The sequence below is a fragment of the Tyto alba genome, unplaced genomic scaffold (genome assembly GCF_018691265.1).
Source record: "Tyto alba isolate M040663 unplaced genomic scaffold, T.alba_DEE_v4.0 Super-Scaffold_4, whole genome shotgun sequence".
NCBI lineage: Eukaryota > Metazoa > Chordata > Aves > Strigiformes > Tytonidae > Tyto > Tyto alba.
This window is the reverse complement of record NW_024881315.1, coordinates 1-18456: the sequence shown is the minus strand read 5'-3', so window position 1 is coordinate 18456 and position 18456 is coordinate 1. Positions and strand designations below refer to the sequence as shown.

Below are 18456 nucleotides of genomic sequence, written 5' to 3'. Positions count from 1 at the left end.
TTTAGGGGTGCAGAGCCCCCCACCTCAATCCTAGCCCCACAGCACAGACGGCGGGTTTTGGGGGTGCAGGGCCCCCCACCCTGCTCCCAGCCCCACAGCAAGGCCAATGGGTTTTGGGGTGCAGAGCCCCCCACCCTGCTCCCAGTCACCCAGAAAGGTTTAGGGGTGCAGAGCCCCCACACACACTCCCAGCCTCACAGCACAGACAGCGGGTTTTGGGGTGCAGAGCCCCCCACCTCAACCCCAGCCACACAGCACAGACAGCAGGTTTTGGGGTGCAGAGGCCCCAACCCTGCTCCCAGTCCCCCAGCAAGGTTTAGGGGTGTAGAGCCCCCCACCCTGCTCCAAGTGCCACAGCAAAGACAGTGGGTTTTGGGGTGCAGGGCCCCCCACCCTGTTCCCAGTTCCCCAACGAGGTTTAGGGGTGCAGAGTGTCCCCCTCACTCCCAGCCTCACAGCACAGACAGTGGGTTTAGGGGTGCAGAGCCCCCCCCCCCTTCTCCCAGTCCCCCAGCGAGGTTTAGGGGTGCACACCCCTTGCCCCGCAGCAACGACAGTGGCTTTTGGGGGTGCAAAGCCCCCTCCACCCCCATCCCTCCCCCAAGGCTGGGCATTTCAGAGCTCCCAGCCCCACAGTAAGGCCACGGGTTTTTGGGGCACCCCCCCCAACCCCCCCAGTGCAGCCGCCTCTCGGCAGGGCCGGCCCCGGGGACCCTCCTGGCTGGCGTCACCCCATTGCCTCATCGCCTGACTCACGGTTCCTCTCCCCCCCGGTTTCCCATTTCCCAGCAAATATTTATTAGCGTCTCTGCAGTAACGAGCCCCTGTGGACGCCCCCCGACCCCCCCAAAAAACGAGCCCTTCCCCCCCTCGAAGCTCTGGGGGTAACGCAGCCCCCCTCAGCTCCCCTAAGAGCTTGGGGGGGGGTGTCCCTGATGGGTCCAACCTCTCTACGGGGTGGCAGCCACGTGCGCCATCGCCTGTCCCCGTCCCACGTGTCCCCCTGAAGAGGGGGGGTCCCCCCCCCCAAGGGATGTCCCCGGGGGGTGAGGGGGGGTGGGGGGAGGATTGATCCTGCTCCCACGTGACGCCGGGTCCTGATCTCCTAAGGGACTTTGGGACTTTGGACCAGAGGCCAGCACAGCCATGGCCACCCCCGCGCCCCGCGTCGTCCTTGTCACCGGCTGCTCCTCCGGCATCGGCTTGGCCGTCGCCGTGAGGTTGGCGCAGGACCCCCAGCAACGCTTCCAGGGTGAGGAAACAGGGTGGGGGAACACCCCACCCCCCTTTCACATCCACCCAGGAGGGGACCCACAGCCCCACATTGCGGGGGGGAGGGTGCAGAGTTTGGGGTCCCCAGCCAGCCAGCCCCCCACAGCCCCCCGCCAGGACTTGAATTCCCGTGCCCCCGAGCTCACAGACCACCCACCCCACCCCACCCCCCCCCCAGAAAGGTTTTGGGGTGCAGAGCCCCCCCACCCGCCAGGTGAAACGGAGCTGGGGATGTAGGGCAGCCCCACGGGGACACAGATGGCACGAGCAGTACACGCGTGTAAGTGGGGCCGGCAGCACATTCCCACCCAGGGTGGACGCATACGCGTGTGGACGCCAGCACGCCGTCCTCATTCCCACTTCCCACGCCACCCCCACCCCCCATACACACACACACACAGACACACACATACACACACATGTGGGGTCCCCAACACGCCGTCCTCGTTCCCAATGTCACCCCTAAACACACAGACACGCGTGTGCCCCACCACGGATCCCACACCAGTGCTGGGGATTAAGCCAGGGAGGGGGATTAAGGGCCACGTTACCAAATCAGCTTAGGGAAAATCATCCTGGCTTGACCCTCCAACCTCAGCGGGCAACTGGGGGTCCCCTTGACTGGATTTGGGGCTCCCCGCAGTCATCGCCACCATGCGGGACCTGCGGAAAAAGGAGAAATTGGAGGAGGCGGCGGGATCGGCGCTGGGGAAAACGTTGAGCATCCAATGTCTGGATGTCTGCAGCGACAGCTCGGTGGCAGAGTGCATGGGGAGCATCCCCGGGGGACGGGTGGACGTGTTGGGTGAGCGGAGAGGCTGGGTGGGGGGTCCCCTAGGGTGGCTGGGGGGGGGGGGTCTCTGAGCCGCCCCCCCCCCCCCCCCCGGTGAATAATGCCGCAGTGAATAACGCCGGCGTGGGCCACATCGGTCCCGTGGAAAGTATCAGCGTGGAGGAGATGAAACGCGTCTTCGAGACCAACTTCTTCGGGGCTGTGAGGATGATCAAGGCCGTTCTCCCCGACATGAAGCGGAGGCAGAGCGGACACATCGTGGTCATCAGCAGCGTCATGGGGCTGCAAGGTGAGGCGGGGGGGGGGGTCTTAAGGCGGGGGGAGTCTTGCTACAGGGAGGGGTCTCGCCAAACTCAGCCCCTCTCCACCCACAGGGATCGTCTTCAACGACGTCTACGCTGCCTCCAAGTTCGCCGTGGAGGGATTCTGCGAGAGCTTGGCCGTGCAGCTCCTGCAGTTCAATGTCTTGTGAGTGTGAGGGGACGCGAGGGGAGAGGGGGACGGACCCCAGAGGGCTCAAGGGTGGCTCTGGAACCCCCCCCACCCCACAGCGTCTCCATGGTGGAACCGGGCCCCGTGAACACGGAGTTCGAGGTGAAGCTGCTGGAGGAGGTTTCACGCTCCGAGTTTCCCGGCACCGACGCGGCTACGGTGCGGTACTTCAAGGACGTGTACCTGCCGGCTTCCCAGGAGATTTTCGCCACGCTGGGGCAGAGCCCCACCGCCGTGGCCGAGGTGTGGGGCTGCGAGGGGGGAAGCTCTGGGGAGCCGTTTCCAGCCCCACGGCGGCCCTGAAACCCCCGCTGCTCTCCGCCCGCAGGCCGTCGCCGACGTGATCGGAGCCAGGCGGCCGGCTTTCCGCACGCAAACCAACCACCTCTACACGCCTTTGGTGGCCCTCAAGTACGCGGATCCCTCGGGGGATCTGTCCGTGAGGTCCTACCACCGCCTGCTCTTCGACTACGGCACCCTCTTCCACCTCAGCATGGGCGTCCTGCGGTGCCTCACCTGCGGCTGCTTCCGACGTAGGATCACCCCGCTTTGAGAAGGGGCACCCCAAAGCGGGGGAGCTCAGGCTCTTGATGGTGGGGAAGAAGATGGGGGGGGGGGGGGGGGAGGGTGTCACGCTTGCGGCCCCGCACCCCCCTGGCATCGCTCACGGCAGGACGGACGGACGGCGCTGGCGGTCGAACACATCCCCCCCTTTTTGGGGTGTCAGAGCTGGAGAAAAAGAAAAAGCGGGGTTCTCCCATCAGGATGGGGTCCCAGTGGGGCTGAATGGGGAGTCGGGGGGGGGAGGGAGGGAGGGCTGGGGGCAGTTGGGGGAACCTTGGGGGGTGAGGCGCTGGGGTAGGGGGAACCTGAGGGGGGTGCTTTGGGGAACATCAAGGGCTGGAGATCCTGAGGGGCTTTGGGGAGCCTGGAGGGGTGGGGAGGCTGAGGGGGGGCTCTTGAGGTGTTGGGGTGGTCTCAGGAGGAGTTTGGGGGGTCACAGGGAGAGCGGGGGGAAGGGGGGGGTCTGGGCGCATTGGGGAGCCTGGGGGTGTTGAGGGGGGCTCTGGGGGGAGTTTGGGGGGGCCTGGGCGGGTTGGGGAGCCTGGGGGTGTTGAGGGGGGCTCTGGGGGGAGTTTGGGGGGGCCTGGGCGGGTTGGGGAGCCTGGGGGTGTTGAGGGGGGCTCTGGGGGTCTCCAGTAGAGTCTGTCACTTCACACCCCCCCACAGCCACCCCCCTCGCACTGACCTTCGCGCCGGCAGCGATCCGGGACGGGATGGGGGGGGGGGGGGGAGGGGTGTGAGGCGGCCCCGGCCCCTCAGGCCTCGCACCCCGACATGGCGGGGGGGAAAAAAAAAAAAAAAACCCTAAAAAAAAAAAAAAAACCACACAAAAAAAAACAAACAAAAAAAAAAAACAACAAAAAAAACCCCCACGCGTCACCATGGCAACCGCGGGCGGAACGCGGGGCTGTGGCACCGGGCGGAAGTGACGAACCGGAAGTAGCCGGACGATTCCGGGGGTGGGGCGGGAAGTGGCCGAGGCCGCATGGTGGGAGCCGCGGCGAGATGGGTCGGCCGAGCAAAGTACGGGCCGGGGGGAGCGGGGAGGGGGAAAGGAAGGAGGGGAACAACGGCTGTCGCGGGGATCGGGCCCTTTGGGGGGGGCGGTTGTCCTGGGAAAAGGGGATCGGGCCCTTCAAGGGGGGGGCTGAGGGAATGGGGGATCAGGCCCTTCGGAGGGGGTTTAGAGGGGACGGGGGGGTCCGGTTGTCCCAGGAAAAGGGGGATCGGGCCCTTCGGGGGCGGGGTTAGAGGGGATGGGGGGGTCCGGTATTTCAGGGAAAAAGAGAATTGGGCTTTTCGGGGGGGATAGAGGGAATGGGGGGCGGTCCGGTATTTCTGGGAAAAAGGGGGATCGGGTGCTTCTGGGGGGTTAGAGGAGATGGGGGGGCGGGAGGGTGCGGTATTTCTGGGAGAAAGGGGATCGGGCCCTTCGGGGGGGGTTAGAGAAGGGGGGCGGGGTCCGGTTGTCCTGGGAAAAGGGGGATCAGGAATTTTCAGGGAAGCAGGAAGGGCTACCCCCCCCGAGCCCTGACCATGTGTGTCCCCCCCCCAGAGCAAGAACCAGAAGAAGGAGCGGGCGGCGGCGCGCCAACATGCCCAGGAGGAATTCGGCACCGTCCCCCACTCCTTTGTCTTCCACCGCGGCCGCGGTGGCAAGAGCCTGCGGCGCCTCGTCACCGACGTGAGGAAGGTGATGGAGCCCTACACGGCCAGAGCCCTCCAGGTGAGCACTGGCGGGGGGGGCAAAACAAATCCTGCCCAGCCCCAGGAGCTGCTGGGGGGGCGCAGCTCGAGGATCCGGTCGCTTTGTGCCGCAGGTGCGGAAGAAAAACTCCCTGAAGGATTTTGTGGCCGTGGCTGGGCCCCTGGGGGTGACGCATTTCTTGGTTTTCAGTAAATCAGCCGCCAGCATCAATTTTGTGAGTAGCCCCAACCCCTCCCCCACACCCCCCCCTCACCCTCTGGGGGTCCCTCTGCCTCACACAGGGCGCCAACCCCCTTTTTGGGGGGGGGGCACTTACCCTCCCCTCGCCGACGCAGATGATGATAAAACCTCCTTGAGTTCATGCTGTGATTTTATCCAAAGTAAACGCACTGATGCGTCTGCACTGGGTTGTTTTTTTGGGTGCTTTTTTTTTTTTTTTTGGGGGGGGGGGGGGGGGAGTTGATCTCGTTTCCCCCCCACACACCTCTTCCCCCTCAGCATTGAGCGCCGCCTCTCTCCCCCTTCCAGAAAGTGTTCCGGCTGCCCGGCGGCCCGACGCTGACCTTCAAGGTGATGCAGGTGGGTGCTGGTAGGAGCCCACCCTCCTAAAATTTCCTCACCGGTGCGAAGGGCAGCATCTCACCCCCTCCTCATCCTCTGTGTCCCTGTCCTCCCCCCCCCCCCCCACCTCAGTACTCGCTGATCAAGGACGTGGTCTCGTCCCTCAAGCGGCACCGCATGCATGAGCAGCAGTTCACCCACCACCCACTCCTGGTCCTCAGCAATTTGGGGCTCCAACAAATCCACATCAAGTTGATGGCCACCATGTTCCAAAACATGTTCCCCTCCATCAACGTCCACAGGGTAAGCGAGCTGGGGGCGGGGGGTGGGGTGGGGGGGGTGCTCAGCCCCCATCCCACTTTCCTCAGGGTTTAATTTTAGGGCTGGTTCTAGTCAATATATCAACAGCGCAGCTACGGGCGTTAAATACCAAACTGGGAGATGGAGGGACCCGCATAGATTGGAGCGTTGGGTGATGATTAATGGGATGAAATTCAATTAAGTCCATGCCCGTTTCTGCACTGGGGATGGAGTAAAGTCGGGTAGAGGCGTCAACTGGGAGAGGGGGAGCTGGAGAACAGCCCTGCAGAAGGGATTGGGGGGGGGCAGCAGGCTCAGAGGAGGTGCTGAGCTCTTCTCACAGAAGGGGTAGAAGGGACCCAACCCCGCTGCCTGGGCAGGGCCACATTCCCCCAGTTCACCCCAGTATCCAGTGACAGGACCCTGGGGGGGGTTGGATTGGACATTTCTTTCCCGAGAGGGTGCTCTAACGCTGGGACAGGCTCCTGCCTCTCAGCCCCGGGGCGCTCAGGCAGGTGGATGAGGGGAGTGTTGGGGGGGCCCTCCCAGCTGAAATCTCCTTTCTCCTTTTCCCTTCCTTCTCTCCCTCCTTCTCTGCTTCTTCCTTCTCCTTCTTCCCTCTTTTTCCTCCTTCTCCTTTTCTATTTTCCTTTTCCTTCTCTTCTTCCTTCTCTCCTCTTCTATTTTCCTCCTCTTCCCTCTCCTTTTCCTCCTCCTTTTCTTCCTCCGTTTCTCTCTTCTTTCTCTCCTTTTTTTCTTTCTTTTCTATTTTCCTTCTCTTTCCTTCCTCTCTCCCTCCTTCTCTTCCTTCTCTTCCTCCTTCCCCTCTTTTTCCTTCTCTCCTTTTCCTCCTTTCCCATTTTCCTTCTCTTCCTCCTTCCCTCCTCCTCCTTTTCTCCTCTCCCTCCTTTCACAGATCAACCTCAACAACATCAAGAGGTGTTTGCTCATCAGCTACAACGCAGAGACGCAGCTCCTCGATTTCAGGCATTAGTAAGTGTTGCACCCTTGATTTTGGCGGGGGGGGGGGGCCCTGCACCCCATGTCCCACCGCCAACCTCTTCCTCCTCCTCTTCCTCCTCGCAGCAGCGTGAAGATCGTGCCTGTGGGCGTGAGCAAAGGCCTGAAGAAGCTGCTGCAGGAGAAATTCCCCAACATGAGCCGCCTGGAAGACATCAGTGAGCTGCTGGTGAAGTGCGTGGGACACACACACACACCCTGAGGGGGATAAGGGTCCCAGAGGTGCTTTTCCAGCCTGTCCCCAACTACTTTCGTGTCCCCCGACAGGGACATAAACCTGTCAGAGAGCGAGGCCGAGCAGGATGGGACCCACAACATCCTGGAGCTGCCGCAGGCGTACTCCGGCCGAGGCAACATGAAAGCGCAGCAGAGCGCTGTGCGCCTCACCGAGGTAAAGTGACAGCAGTGCTGGCGCCCCGGGAGGGTGGGTGTGCGAGCGAGAATGATCGACGGGGTCTCCACATCCCCCCTCCGCCCCCCCAAATTCCTGCAGATCGGACCCCGCATGACTCTGCAGCTCATCAAGGTGGAGGAAGGCCTGGCACAGGGCAACGTGCTCTACCACAGCTTCAGTAAGTGCCACAAAACGCCGCGGTAAGCTGCCGGCACAGGGGCTCAAGTCGGGGTGCCTCACCCCCCCCCCCCAAACTCTCACTGTGTGTTTTAAGTCCACAAGATGGAGGCGGAGGTGCAGGAGATCTTGGCGCGGAAGGAGGCGAAGCTGCGGCTGAAGGCGGAGCGGCGGCAGAAGCAGGAGGCGGACGTGGAGCGGAAGCGGCAGCAGCGGGAAGCTCACAGGTGAGGGTGGCGTGGCAAGAGGAGAGGGGGGGGGGGACCCGGCAGCAGCCCCAGTGCTGGCTGACACCCCTCCACCCCCGATGGCACCGCAGGGAGAAGAGCCTGGCAGGGATCCGGAGGAAACGGCAGCAGGACGGCGACAGCGACGCCGAGGATCCCGGCGCGCCAGAGCAGCAGGATACGGCCGAGCAGTCGGAAGAGAGCGACGCCGAGTATTACCGGCAGGAGGTTGGCGAGGAGCCAGACAAGGGTGAGTTCGGAGGGGCTGCAACCGAGCCCCCCCACCCCTCAATCCTCTCCTGGTAGTGGCTGATGACGCGAAAAACCTTGAACTCCCCATGATCTCGGTTCAAAGTAAACGCACTGACACCTCCGTCAGCCCCGATTCTGCGTCCCCGTGCCCCCTTTTTTGCTGATTTTTTTTTTTTTTTTTTTCTCTCCCTACCCCCCCCCAAAGATCTGTTTCCTGACCGCACCAAGAGGAAGCGAAGCTCCTCGGGCACTGCCCCGTCACGGAAACGCCGCCGCTGGCACAAGGGGCCGGAGCATCCTGCCCCCCCCAGCCCTCGCCCCACGGCGCCGGGGAAGCGGCGGAAGGGAGACGCGGCACCGAAGGACTCGCGGCACTGTGGCGGAGCCAGGCAGGGGGAGACTGGCCAAAAACTGCACCGAAGAACCGAGGGGGCACCGAGGAACCACCGGGCCACCTCGAGGCTGAAGGGACGAGGGAAGCTGCTGCCGAAGGGGAAGATGATTTTCCGGCGGCCGGGATACGCCAGGAAGGGGAAGAGGAAATAGGAAACACACGCCCCCCACCTCGTTTCTGTGCAATACACTGCTTGGAACAACTTCCTGTGGCTGTGCTGGGGTTGGGGGGGGGGGTGGAAAATGGGGGGACCCCCTGGGCTGTAACGGTGTCCCCCCTGCCACCCAGGGTGCCTGGTTTTGGTGTGGTCAGGCAGAGCTGGCCTCTTGTACCCAAAATGGGGCAGGATGCTGCCTGGTGGCTGCCACCGAGGAGGGAGGGGGGACAGGAGAGGATGGGGGGGGGAGGCAGGACTGCAGGTGGAAAAATGGGGTCCTGCCTGCACCCTGGGAGCCAGGCAAAGGGGGAAGGACAGACAGAGGGGCCACATCCTGTCCCCAACAGGACCACGAGGTCTCCTCAGTCCCAGCACAAGGCTCACCCGCCCTCCTCCCTCGCTGCTTCCCTCCAGCAGCCACCAAAAAGGGGGGGCAGGGGGAGGGAAACGGGACAGGACAGCAACAGCAGGAGGAACCCCCAAACTAGCCACCCACCTCAGCCACTGCCGTGGCCACTGCTGGCACCCCCTTTGGGTTTTTTCAGAGCTTCAAGAAGCAGAAGGTGTGATGGAATATTTGAGGACTGCAGCTGCGGGGTTTTTATCCCAACAGGCACCCGCCCTTTGGCTACACCACCATTATCCACACCCCCTTCCCTAATCCTCACCCGCTTGGAAAAGGGGAAAATGGGGGTGGAAGTGGCGCTTTCTGCCTTTCCCTACCACGTTTTCTGTAACCTCAACATCTGCTGTGGCACCAGAAGGAGCGGGTTGAGCACGGTGAGCTCCGGCCGGCAACCTAGGAGCCTTCCAAGGCGGCTGGCACTGGGCTTGGCTCCCATTTCTCTCCCAGAAAGAGAGGTGGGAGAAGCAGGATTAAAGCTGAAATCAAGCACGGCCTCACGTCACACCTATTTTTGGTAAAAATCCCACTTTTTCCTACTTGGAAAGCTTAAAAAAGGGAGGAATGACGGCACCGTGCCCTTCACCGTGTCGCGAGTGAGTTGGGGATGAGGAGGGGGCTGCTCCCCACCCTGAACCACCCCGACCCCTCCAATCCACACCTTGATGCATACCAGACCGTGCGTCTTTATTTAGAAGCGCCAACTGCTCTCGCCGGGAGCCGGCGCCGCACTGGATTCAGTTGGTGGAGGGTCTGCAGAGGAGGAAGAGGGCGGTGAGAAGAGGGGCGGCTGCACATGTACCCCTGGGACCCCCCCAAATCCTCCGAGCCAAACCCCTCATACTTACTTGGCCCATTCCACGTTGAGGATGAGGTGGTCGTAGCCAAATCCAGAGACGCCGGCAATAGCCCGGGCCGCATCCTCCCGGCGGTGGAAGCTGATGAAGGCAAAACCCTGGGGTGGGGGAAAGCGAGAGGGTGAGGGGAAGTGGAGGGGTCCCCCTCCTCAGCCCCCCCAAAGGGGAAAAATCCCACCTTGGACTGCCCAGTGGTCTTGTCCTTGGCTAAATAGATCCTAGAGATGGAACCAAAGGGCCGGAACAGCTCCTGGAGATCAGTCTCACGGGTGTCCTCGGACAGGTTGGTGACCCGGATGGTGGCGTTGTCATCGGCTGGGGGAAGGATGAGGAAGGTGGAGGTCACGAGCAGGACTGTGGGCAGAGCTGGCACGCATGGTGCACGGCCCGGGCACCAGGCTTTGGCTTACCCCGGCGGTTGGGCTGCATGGACTCGCCGCGGCGGCTGGCTCCGTCGCGCAGGCTGGGGGGAACGTACTTGCCCGTCTTGCTCTGCTGAGCCTGCACCGGCTCCGGCTCTGAGGGCAGGAAAGGCGACAGGCAGGAGGTGAGGCTGCCCGCAGGCAGAGAGCAGCCTTCCCCTTGCCCCCCAAAATTTAAGAGGGGGGCGGGGTTTGTACCTCCAGGCAGCTTCTCCTTCTCGCCTGTGGACAGCCCCAACTGCTCAGCCAATTCCTTCTGCATCGGCCCCAGGGTGTCCTTGTAGGGACAGCGGGTCGTCCAGTGGTCGCCCTTGCAGATACGGCACGAGACGATCTTCTGCCCCTTCAGCTTGTTCATGGGATCCTCCTCCTCCTGGCAGTTCAGGTCCTGGGGGACAGGGAGATTCCTGAATCCCCCAGGACCCACCCCGGCCTCATCAAGGGGCACCCCAGCAGCCCTGGGGGCTCCCCGCGAGCCCAACCCACCTCCTTGCTGGTGATGAAGGTCATGAAAACGTCATCGCTCACGGTGGTGGTGGCCACATTCGGTCCAGGGGCATCAAACTCTGAGTTGCCAAATTTTTTCCAGTTCTGGGGAGAAAATGTTGGGGGGGGAGGGGGCCCAATTCGTACAACAAGTCCCCAAACAATCACAGAGCAGGAAGGGAAACGCTCGCCACCGTGGGGAGATTAAGGAGGGGACAGAAGCAGAGGGCTGGGAGATGAAGTGGTTCCTGCCAGAGCGCAGATGTCCCTCTCTCCCTCTCCCTTCCCGCTCACCTTCCGACGGGCCACAGCCTTGGAGGCCTTCCTGGTTTCAATGCGGAAAGTGCGGATGATCTGTAAAGGTGAGAGGAAAAAAATAAATAAATAAAATTGATGCAAGCGGAGGGATGGCAGATGGGCTGAGTTTGGGGCTGCTTGAGGCAGCAGAGTTGAAACGGGGCTGCCATGGGACGTCCCTGCCTGAGCGGGCCGGTGGGGATCAGCCCCTGAACCGGAGCAGAACCAAGGGTTCTCCGAGGGGAGAAGGGGAGCTCAGCAGCAGGGAGAAGCCAAAATAGCAGCCTGAGACCACCCTGACCTTCACTTTGCGCCCATCCTCTTCCTCGCGGTACTCCGTGATGGTTTTGATGTTCCCATTGATGAGTTCTTTTGGGGAGGGGAGCGGGCCTGCGGCGAGAGGGGACAGTGGGACAGTGTGTGATGAGGGGGAGGTGACAGGAAAACAGCCCCTTGGCCTCTCACCCAGCTCTCACCTCCCTTCAGCAGCTCGGCTTCAGCGCTCAGGCTGCCCCCCAGCACCCCGGGCAGGGGGATGTCCTTCAGCAGCTCGCTGGTGATGCATTTGTCTGCGGGAAGAGAAGGGGGAGAGTCACCCTCCTCGCTTGGGGTGAGCCCAGCAGAGGAGGGAAAAACCCCACACCCCGGCACAGCCTCTCCCTGCAGGGAGGTGGGGCCCTGCTCTCTTCCCCAAGTAGAGAAAAAAGCCAGAGGCAAGAAATCGCAGCTGCACCAAGCCCTTGGGCTTCCTCAGCCACGGAACTAGGGGGAGCAAGGAGGGTGAGAACGGTCCCGCTCCTCATCCCAAGTCAGGGACGTTCCACTCGCAAGGATTGGCCTCTGAGAAGAGCCTGGGAGGCTGTTTTGAGCCCTGAACCAGAAGCAGGCAGGTCTCTGGGCGGGTTTAGGAACAGCAGCTGCTCTTTTTTTCTCCACAAAAATTCCCCAGTTACCAGCAGGAGGAGCAGCAGGAGAAAGGGGGAGGGAATTGGCCTGCAGCAGGACACACTCACCGTCCTCTCCACCTTCCTCTTCCACCTGGTCGGCCCAGCTGGGCTTTGAGCTGTGGAGAGCAGTGCCTTAGCGCGCCGTGCCTCGCCTGTCCCCTCACTCACAGACCCTGTTGTCCCTCAGCTCTAGGCCCCAGCCAAGCCACTTGTCCCCCCCTTCCCCCTGGCTGCTCCCCCTCACCGCTCCTGCCACACTTGGGCTGTCACCCTCTTTCCCTCACAACTCCTCCTGAAGCCCCTTCCCCCTACCGCTCTTCCTGAAGCCCTTCATCCCTCAGTGCTCCTCCCAAAGTCCCTTCCCCTCACCACCCACAGCCCAGCCCAAAGCCCCTTCCCCTCACTTCTCACTGCTCCTCCCAAAGCCCCTCACTACCACAGCTCTGCCTGAAGACCCTCACCCTCACAGCTCCCCACAAAGCCCCTTCCCATCGCCGCCACTGCTCCTCCTGAAGCCCCTTCCTTTCACCGCCACAGCTCCACCCAAAGCCCCTCACCCTCACGGCTCTGCCTGAAGCCCCTTCCCCTCACTCTCACAGCTCCCCACAAAGCCCCTTCCCCTCACCCCTCACTGCCACAGCTCTGCCCGAAGCCCCTCACCCTCACAGCTCTGCCCAAAGCCCCTTGCCCTCACCCCCCAGCCACAGCTCCTCCCAAGGCCCCTACCCCTCACCACCACCGCTCTGCCCAAAGCCCCTTCCCCTCACATTCACAGCTTCCCTCAAAGCCCCTTCCCCTCATCCCTCACAGCCACAGCTCCTCCCGAAGCCCCTTCTCCTCACCTCTCTTCCCAAAGCCCTTCACAGCTCCCCTCGAAAACCCTCACTCCCGCCAGCTCCTCCTAAAGCCCCTTCTCCTCACCCCCAGAGCCACAGCTCCTCCCGAAGCCCCTCATCCCCCAGAACCACAGCTCCTCCCGAGGACCCTCACCCCCTAGAACCACAGCTCCTCCCGAGGACCCTCACTGCTCCCCTGAAGCCCTTTCCCCTCACCCCCCTAAGTCACAGCTCCTCCCGAAGCCCCTCATCCCCCAGAACCACAGCTCCTCCCGAGGACCCTCACCCCCTAGAACCACAGCTCCTCCCGAGGACCCTCACTGCTCCCCCGAAGCCCTTTCCCCTCACCCCCCAGAGTCACAGCTCCTCCCGAAGCCCCTTCCCCTCCTACGCCACAGCTCCTCCTGAAGCCCTTTCCCCTCACCCCTCATCGCTCCCCCCGAAGCCCCCTCCCCTCACCCCTTACCGCCACAGCTCCACACGAAGCCCCTCACAGCTCCCCCCGAAGGCCCCATCGGGGCCCTCCCGGCCCCAGCCCCGCTCCTCCCCCGCGGTCCCGCTCGCTGCCCCCAGGCCCCGTCTCCGTCGGGCCCCGTCCCCCCACCGATGCCCCAGCCCCCGGTCCCGGTTCCCGGTTCCCCTCACTCGTAGTCGCCCGTCGGCATCGCGCTCCCTCCACCCTCACGCGCAGCGACCGGAAGGAGGCGCCACCACTTCCGGCGCCGCCGCGCCACTTCCGGCTGAGGGGAGGGGCAGGCGGGAAGGGGCGGGGCGAGGCGGGCCGCGCTGCACGCCGGGAGACGGTTGCTAAGCAACGCCGCCCTGACACACACCACCCCCCCACACCGGGCTGAGGCCTACGTTAGGCCCAACGAAAAAGCGGGAAAGCAGGGGAGGTTATAATTTATAGGAGAGATTTATTTGAAGAAATATTACAACATATAAAAACTACATAAAGTATCAATTCCCACTTATACAAAGCGGCCGATTATTTTCAATACAATGCGGCGTAAAAACAGGGAGCGGGGCCCCAACGCTGGGCTGGGACTGGGGGTCCCAGTGGGCGCTGCTGGGGCCTGGGGCCGGGGGGTTTGGGGGGGTTGTGGAGTTTGACCATCACAGACAGTGGCGGAGGGCGGTGAGGAGGGGGAGACGAGCTGGGGTAAGGGGACGGGCAGGGAATTTAAAAAAAAAAAAAAAAAAAAAAATTAAAAAAAAACCAAACCAAAAAACAAAGCAACAACAGAAAAAAATTAAACAAAAAACCCCAAACAAACAAACAAACAAAAAAACCCAAAAAACAACAACAAAAAAACACACACAAAAAAATGAAACAAAATAAAAAAAAAAAAAAAAAAAAAAAAGGGGGATTTAAAATAAATCAGTGCATGTTTGGGAGTCCTGGTGCTCGAGGAGACGCCGCGCGTCAGCCGGCAGTTTCCATGGTCTCCATCTTCTCTGGGGCGCTGGGCTCTGGGGAGGGAGAGGTGGGGGTGACACCGCCGTCCCCCAACCCCGAGGGGGGCAGGAGGGACCCCCAGCCCTAAAACAGACCCCCCGAGGGAGGGCTGAGGGCGAGGAGGGTGCGTCCCCCCTGCTTTTTTTTGGCAGCAGCTCCTGGGATGGCACCTACCCGCCGTGTCTTCCCTCAGCTTGGCCAACACACACGATTTGATCTCCAGCCCGATGGCTTTGGCTAGAGGAGGAGGCACCGCGTTACCGACCTGCAACAGAGGGAAGGTTACGCTGGGCGCCGGCTCCGCCACGCCGCCGGCGAGCGAGGGGATGCCAAGGGCTCCGCCACGCCGCCGGCGAGCGAGGGGATGCCAAGGGCTCCGCCACGCCGCCGGCGAGCGAGGGGATGCCAAGGGCTCCGCCACGCCGCCGGCGAGCGAGGGGATGCCAAGGGCTCCGCCACGCCGCCGGCGAGCGAGGGGATGCCAAGGGCTCCGCCACGCCGCCGGCGAGCGAGGGGATGCCAAGGGCTCCGCCACGCCGCCGGCGAGCGAGGGGATGCCAAGGGCTCCGCCACGCCGCCGGCGAGCGAGGGGATGCCAAGGGCTCCGCCACGCCGCCGGCGAGCGAGGGGATGCCAAGGGCTCCGCCACGCCGCCGGTTCCACCGCGGCAGCCAGCACTCACCTGTCTGTGCTTATCGAGGATGTTCCCGAAGAGGCGATAGGTATCGGGGAAGCCCTGGGAACGGGCGCACTCCCTCACGCTCACCACCCGGTGCTGCTCCGGGTGCAGCACCCGCCCCTACGGCAAGCTGACGGTTAGGGACCCAGGCGGCCATTCCACCAAACGCCTCGCCTTTCCCGGCGCCGAGGAGGGATCCGGCGGGCACCCACCTGCTTGCCCATAGGCTCGGGGTTGGTGACGGTGGTGCTGAAGAAGCCGTCCCACTCCAAGCGCCCGTAGAGCCCGGCCCAGTGGTTGTGCCGGTTGCCGGTGTGCGGCAAGCACCAAGGGATGAGGGTGTTGAATTGCCGGTCCGCGGGGTCGCAAGGCTTGCCTGGAAAGATGGGAGAGGGTGAAGAGGGGCACGGGCGGGCATCCACGGGTGTTTTTGGCGAGCCCACACCTACCTTCAGCGCAGGAACAGACCCCCCGCAGCGCCCCGGAGCTGCTGCGACCGTTTTTCTTCTCGTGGTGCGTGTACCGCAGCTTGCGCGTGGTCGTGCCGTCCGACAGCCGCACCTCGATGTTGGGCAGGTCGCGCCAATCGGAACCGGGGGCCAAAGGGATGTGTCTCATCCGGGCCGCGACCAGGGCGCTCATGTCCTGCCAACGACGAGCCCACCGTCACCGTCAGCAGGGCAGGGGACGTGGAGGGACACCGGCCACCCCGCCCCTCTCTCTGGGGCAGAGGGACAGGTCCCAGCAGCTCCGCCAGCCTCATCTTTGAGGAATTTAACCACAGAGGGCTTGGGGATGGTCCCTCTCATCCAAACCGCCCTTGACCCCCATCTAAATTTGGGTCTGGGGGGGGGGGGTGTCTAAGTGCAGCCTGGCCCGCTCCCCCCCACTCCCCTCAAGACCCCAGCATCTGCACCTTGCAGATATGATCCCTGAGGATGGGCTGATACTGGGAGCCCCGGATCTGCCGCTGGAACCAGGACTGGGGCTCGCCGTTGTAGGAGATCTCCAAGGCAGAGGCACCGTTCCTGACCTCCGGCAGGTCAGACATGGTGTCCCGCACGGTGATGGTGCGGAAGGGGCCGGAATACGTCCTGGGAGGAAGAAGGGAGCCGTGAGCAGGTGAGACTTCACCCTCGCCAGCCCCGGCGCGGCTCCGAAGGCTCACCGGGTGATATTGCTGACGAACTTCTTGTCGTCCACCACGACGCTCAGCTGACAGGCCCGGGGCGCAAACACATGCAAAGGCTCGGGGAACATGGGCAGCTTCTCGCCGGGAGCTGCGGCAAGGATGATGGCTCTCCGCCGCGTCTGGGCCACGCCGTACTGGCCAGCCTGGGAAGGAAGAGACAACTCCTAAAAGGGCTGGAGCTTCCCCATCCGGTTTGTACCCTCAAAGAGCTGGGAACGTCCCCCAAAACCACCCGGGGAAGCCAAGGAGCAATGCAGCCAACGGCTCCTTCCAAGAGGACGGAGCACGGCAGAGCCAGGTGGGAGGAGATGGGTTTTCACACCAGTTAACCATCTCGGGGTCCCCCAACACCCTACCTGTAGGACCCCGAAGGTGCACTGGTAACCCATGCGGACGAGGCAGCGCAAGGTGAGCTTCAGCACCATGGAACGCTTGAAGGACACAAAGTTCCTGACGTTCTCCAGAAGGAAGAACCGCGGTCTGTAGTAGTCGCAGTAGCTGCGAGGAGGGAGAGAGACACGAGAGCAAGGACAGAGCAACATTTGAGGTGGGGGTCCGCACCCCGACACACCTCCTCACCCCCCTCCCCTGCTCACCTGAGGAAGGAGACCACCAGGGAGTTCTTGAACTTGGAGTAGGTGCGGGAGTTGAAGCGGTTCATGCCGCTGAAGCCCTGGCAGGGGGGGCCGCCGCAGAGCATTTCCACGTCCCCCTTCTGCGGCAGCTTCTGCCCCAGCGAGTTGGTCTTCTCGCCCGACATGACCAGCTTCAGCAGGACGTTGCAATCCTCCGTGAAGACTGTAGTGCCGGGATTATTCAGCCGGAAAGCCTGGGCGGCCGGTTCCCACATCTCAATGGCCCAGAGCGTCTCCGATACGCCTGGGGAGACAAAGCAGAGGACCTTGAGCCTGTGCGGTGGAGCAGAGCGCCGGCTCGCACCCCCACCCCCCTTCAGATCCAGCACGTGCTGAACCACTTCGGAGGAACCGAGCGGCCGGCGCCGATGCCCCAGGGGCTCTGCCTGCCACCCCGCCGCTGGCCCCGCTCTGCTGCTCACCTGCCTGGTGGAAGCCCTCGGACAACCCTCCGCAGCCAGAGAAGACATCCAGGGTCCGCAGCTTGGGGACCTTCAGCTCGGCCGGCTCCTGCTCGCTCTGCTCGCAGCTTACCGATGACTTCCCTTTGCCTTTGCCTGCGAACAGAGCCCCGCTCACATCAAAAGGCAAAGTCATTTCCTCCTTTTAGTGCTTACAAGGCAAATTCTTCTCCCCGTCCTCCGCAGCAGCTAAAAAAATATCAGCTCCAAGCACCTTTCTGCCCCTTAATTGCTTCCTTGTCACTGCCAGGTTACGCCCTGGCATTTGGAAGGGAAGCCTCTCGTCCTTTCCCCCCCTCTCCACGCAACCCCCTTCCATCCGACAGCCCGTGGGCGCAAGCAGGGGGTTTGAGGGGCAGCCGGGCACCGCGATATCTCACAGGGCAGCTCCCCGTGGTGGCAGCAGGGCACAAACCCTACGCTACGGAGCAGCCAGCCCCTGGCAGAAGGTTGGCTTTGAGATCTCTGAAAGACCAGGTGCTGTCGCTGCAAGATATTTTCAAATTTTTTTTATTTTTTTTTTTTTCCCCAAAGGGATTAGGTGCCTTAAAACCACAACGCTGCATCCTGCCAGAGCAAGGAGAGCACAGAAGCATCTGGTCAACAGCCGATTTTTGCTCAGTTGTGTGTAACAGCACTCACGAACCGGTTCACCCACCCGAGATCTCTCCCCCCCCGAGCAGATTTACCTTTCCCTTTCCCCTTTCCCTTCCCTTTATTGCCAGAGCTCCGAGCGTGGTTGGGAGGATCTTCAAAGCTCTTGGTTTTTGCATTGTAAGCCTGGGGAAGAGAAAGGCTTCAGGATGCTTGAATACAAAGAGCTTCTCTAGCTCAGGAACGGCCGAGGCATTGGAAACCAAAGGGCAGGACACGGGCGCAGCGCTGGGGGCTGCAGAGGGTCCTTCACCTCCCTCGCCATTGCCTCGGGGAGCTGGGGCGGCCGCCCGAGGGTCCAAATTTGGCCCCTTAGCTCCAAAGAGAGCAACTGCTCCAGCCGGCTCCTGGTGACTCTCAGATCTCTGCACCCCAAACTCCCTCCCCGGGGGCTCAACACAGCCTTGAAGCCCGGCTCCCTCACCTCCAAGAAGTAAAAGCGGTCGAGCCCACCGGCGGAGTAGTCCTGGATGCTCTCCGTCAGATCCTCCCCATACACCACCGTGCAACGGCCCTGCACGGCGCGGAAGTCGACCGTTGTCTCCTCGTCGCTCCAGTACAGGAGGTTGATGTCTGCGTGGTAACTGGCTTTCATGGACTTGTGCGTGTTTTCGGGCCTGCAGGGAGAAAAAAAAAAACACCTGGATTGGGGAAATGGTTTTGGTGGCAAGATCCTCACCCCGGTCTGGCCTCCAGAGCTCACACTGCTCCGTCTCCCCAGAGAGAGGAGGGTTTGTTTCCCCCAGCTGTGCATGTTCGCTGGTGTGGCCTGGGCACAGCACCAAGGGGATGATTTGTTTCATAGCAAAGGGTTTTC

At 62.4% G+C, this 18456-nt stretch overlaps 4 protein-coding genes across 7 annotated transcripts; 2 read left to right on the top strand and 2 right to left on the bottom strand.

Moving 5' to 3' along the window:
* The first annotated feature begins 993 nt into the window (after nt 1–993).
* On the top strand, nt 994–4786 carry RDH8 (retinol dehydrogenase 8). 4 transcript variants are annotated; one of them, XM_042802803.1, is made up of 7 exons: nt 1009–1252; nt 1916–2077; nt 2175–2354; nt 2440–2533; nt 2617–2800; nt 2886–3116; nt 4677–4786. In XM_042802803.1, the coding sequence occupies exons 1-6, from the start codon at nt 1147–1149 to the stop codon at nt 3108–3110; spliced, it is 951 nt and encodes a 316-aa protein (XP_042658737.1). In that variant the 5' UTR covers nt 1009–1146; the 3' UTR covers nt 3111–3116; nt 4677–4786. The 4 variants fall into 4 exon arrangements, with proteins under 4 accessions (XP_032851628.2, XP_042658737.1, XP_032851626.2 ...); XM_032995735.2 differs by lacking the exon at nt 4677–4786 and having other exon boundaries at nt 1010–1252; nt 2886–3366; XM_032995736.2 differs by lacking the exon at nt 4677–4786 and having other exon boundaries at nt 1139–1252; nt 1871–2077; nt 2886–3366.
* On the top strand, nt 3745–8356 carry LOC116962338 (suppressor of SWI4 1 homolog). Its single transcript, XM_042802801.1, has 12 exons — nt 3745–4144; nt 4677–4847; nt 4942–5043; nt 5358–5408; nt 5523–5693; nt 6607–6683; nt 6777–6884; nt 6978–7101; nt 7204–7282; nt 7379–7508; nt 7601–7758; nt 7966–8356. Exons 1-12 carry the CDS (start codon nt 3896–3898, stop codon nt 8304–8306), a joined length of 1761 nt encoding a protein of 586 aa, XP_042658735.1. The 5' UTR covers nt 3745–3895; the 3' UTR covers nt 8307–8356.
* A 1024-nt stretch (nt 8357–9380) lies between these two features.
* Nucleotides 9381–13294, bottom strand: EIF3G (eukaryotic translation initiation factor 3 subunit G). The gene is made up of 11 exons (XM_042802802.1): nt 13205–13294; nt 11790–11839; nt 11253–11345; nt 11078–11166; nt 10774–10833; nt 10480–10584; nt 10192–10381; nt 9982–10089; nt 9750–9886; nt 9563–9669; nt 9381–9467 (listed from the first exon to the last, which is right to left on the bottom strand). The coding sequence occupies exons 1-11, from the start codon at nt 13222–13224 to the stop codon at nt 9452–9454; spliced, it is 975 nt and encodes a 324-aa protein (XP_042658736.1). The 5' UTR covers nt 13225–13294; the 3' UTR covers nt 9381–9451.
* Nucleotides 13295–13873: 579 nt separating this feature from the next.
* Nucleotides 13874–18408, bottom strand: DNMT1 (DNA methyltransferase 1). Its single transcript, XM_042802870.1, has 12 exons — nt 18064–18408; nt 17675–17765; nt 16947–17081; nt 16486–16768; nt 16246–16387; nt 15866–16032; nt 15614–15791; nt 15147–15342; nt 14910–15073; nt 14701–14817; nt 14193–14283; nt 13874–14032 (listed from the first exon to the last, which is right to left on the bottom strand). Exons 1-12 carry the CDS (start codon nt 18391–18393, stop codon nt 13986–13988), a joined length of 1941 nt encoding a protein of 646 aa, XP_042658804.1. The 5' UTR covers nt 18394–18408; the 3' UTR covers nt 13874–13985.
* Nucleotides 18409–18456: the final 48 nt, after the last annotated feature.

Excerpts from the sequence above, each read along its gene's own strand:
- RDH8 (XM_042802803.1), top strand. The coding sequence starts at position 1,147 with ATGGCCACCCCCGCGCCCCGCGTCGTCCTTGTCACCGGCTGCTCCTCC. Across the intron at positions 2,355-2,439 it reads CAGCGTCATGGGGCTGCAAG|GGATCGTCTTCAACGACGTC; the intron begins GTGAGGCGGGGG and ends CTCCACCCACAG. Across the intron at positions 2,534-2,616 it reads CTCCTGCAGTTCAATGTCTT|CGTCTCCATGGTGGAACCGG; the intron begins GTGAGTGTGAGG and ends CCCACCCCACAG.
- LOC116962338 (XM_042802801.1), top strand. The coding sequence starts at position 3,896 with ATGGCGGGGGGGAAAAAAAAAAAAAAAACCCTAAAAAAAAAAAAAAAA. Across the intron at positions 5,409-5,522 it reads TGACCTTCAAGGTGATGCAG|TACTCGCTGATCAAGGACGT; the intron begins GTGGGTGCTGGT and ends CCCCCACCTCAG. Across the intron at positions 6,885-6,977 it reads ATCAGTGAGCTGCTGGTGAA|GGACATAAACCTGTCAGAGA; the intron begins GTGCGTGGGACA and ends GTCCCCCGACAG.
- EIF3G (XM_042802802.1), bottom strand. The coding sequence starts at position 13,224 with ATGCCGACGGGCGACTACGA. Across the intron at positions 10,585-10,773 it reads AGGCTGTGGCCCGTCGGAAG|AACTGGAAAAAATTTGGCAA; the intron begins GTGAGCGGGAAG and ends TTTTCTCCCCAG. Across the intron at positions 10,090-10,191 it reads GAAGGAGAAGCTGCCTGGAG|AGCCGGAGCCGGTGCAGGCT; the intron begins GTACAAACCCCG and ends TCCTGCCCTCAG.
- DNMT1 (XM_042802870.1), bottom strand. The coding sequence starts at position 18,393 with ATGCACAGCTGGGGGAAACAAACCCTCCTCTCTCTGGGGAGACGGAGC. Across the intron at positions 15,343-15,613 it reads TCAGGGATCATATCTGCAAG|GACATGAGCGCCCTGGTCGC; the intron begins GTGCAGATGCTG and ends CGTCGTTGGCAG. Across the intron at positions 14,284-14,700 it reads TCCTCGATAAGCACAGACAG|GTCGGTAACGCGGTGCCTCC; the intron begins GTGAGTGCTGGC and ends CCTCTGTTGCAG.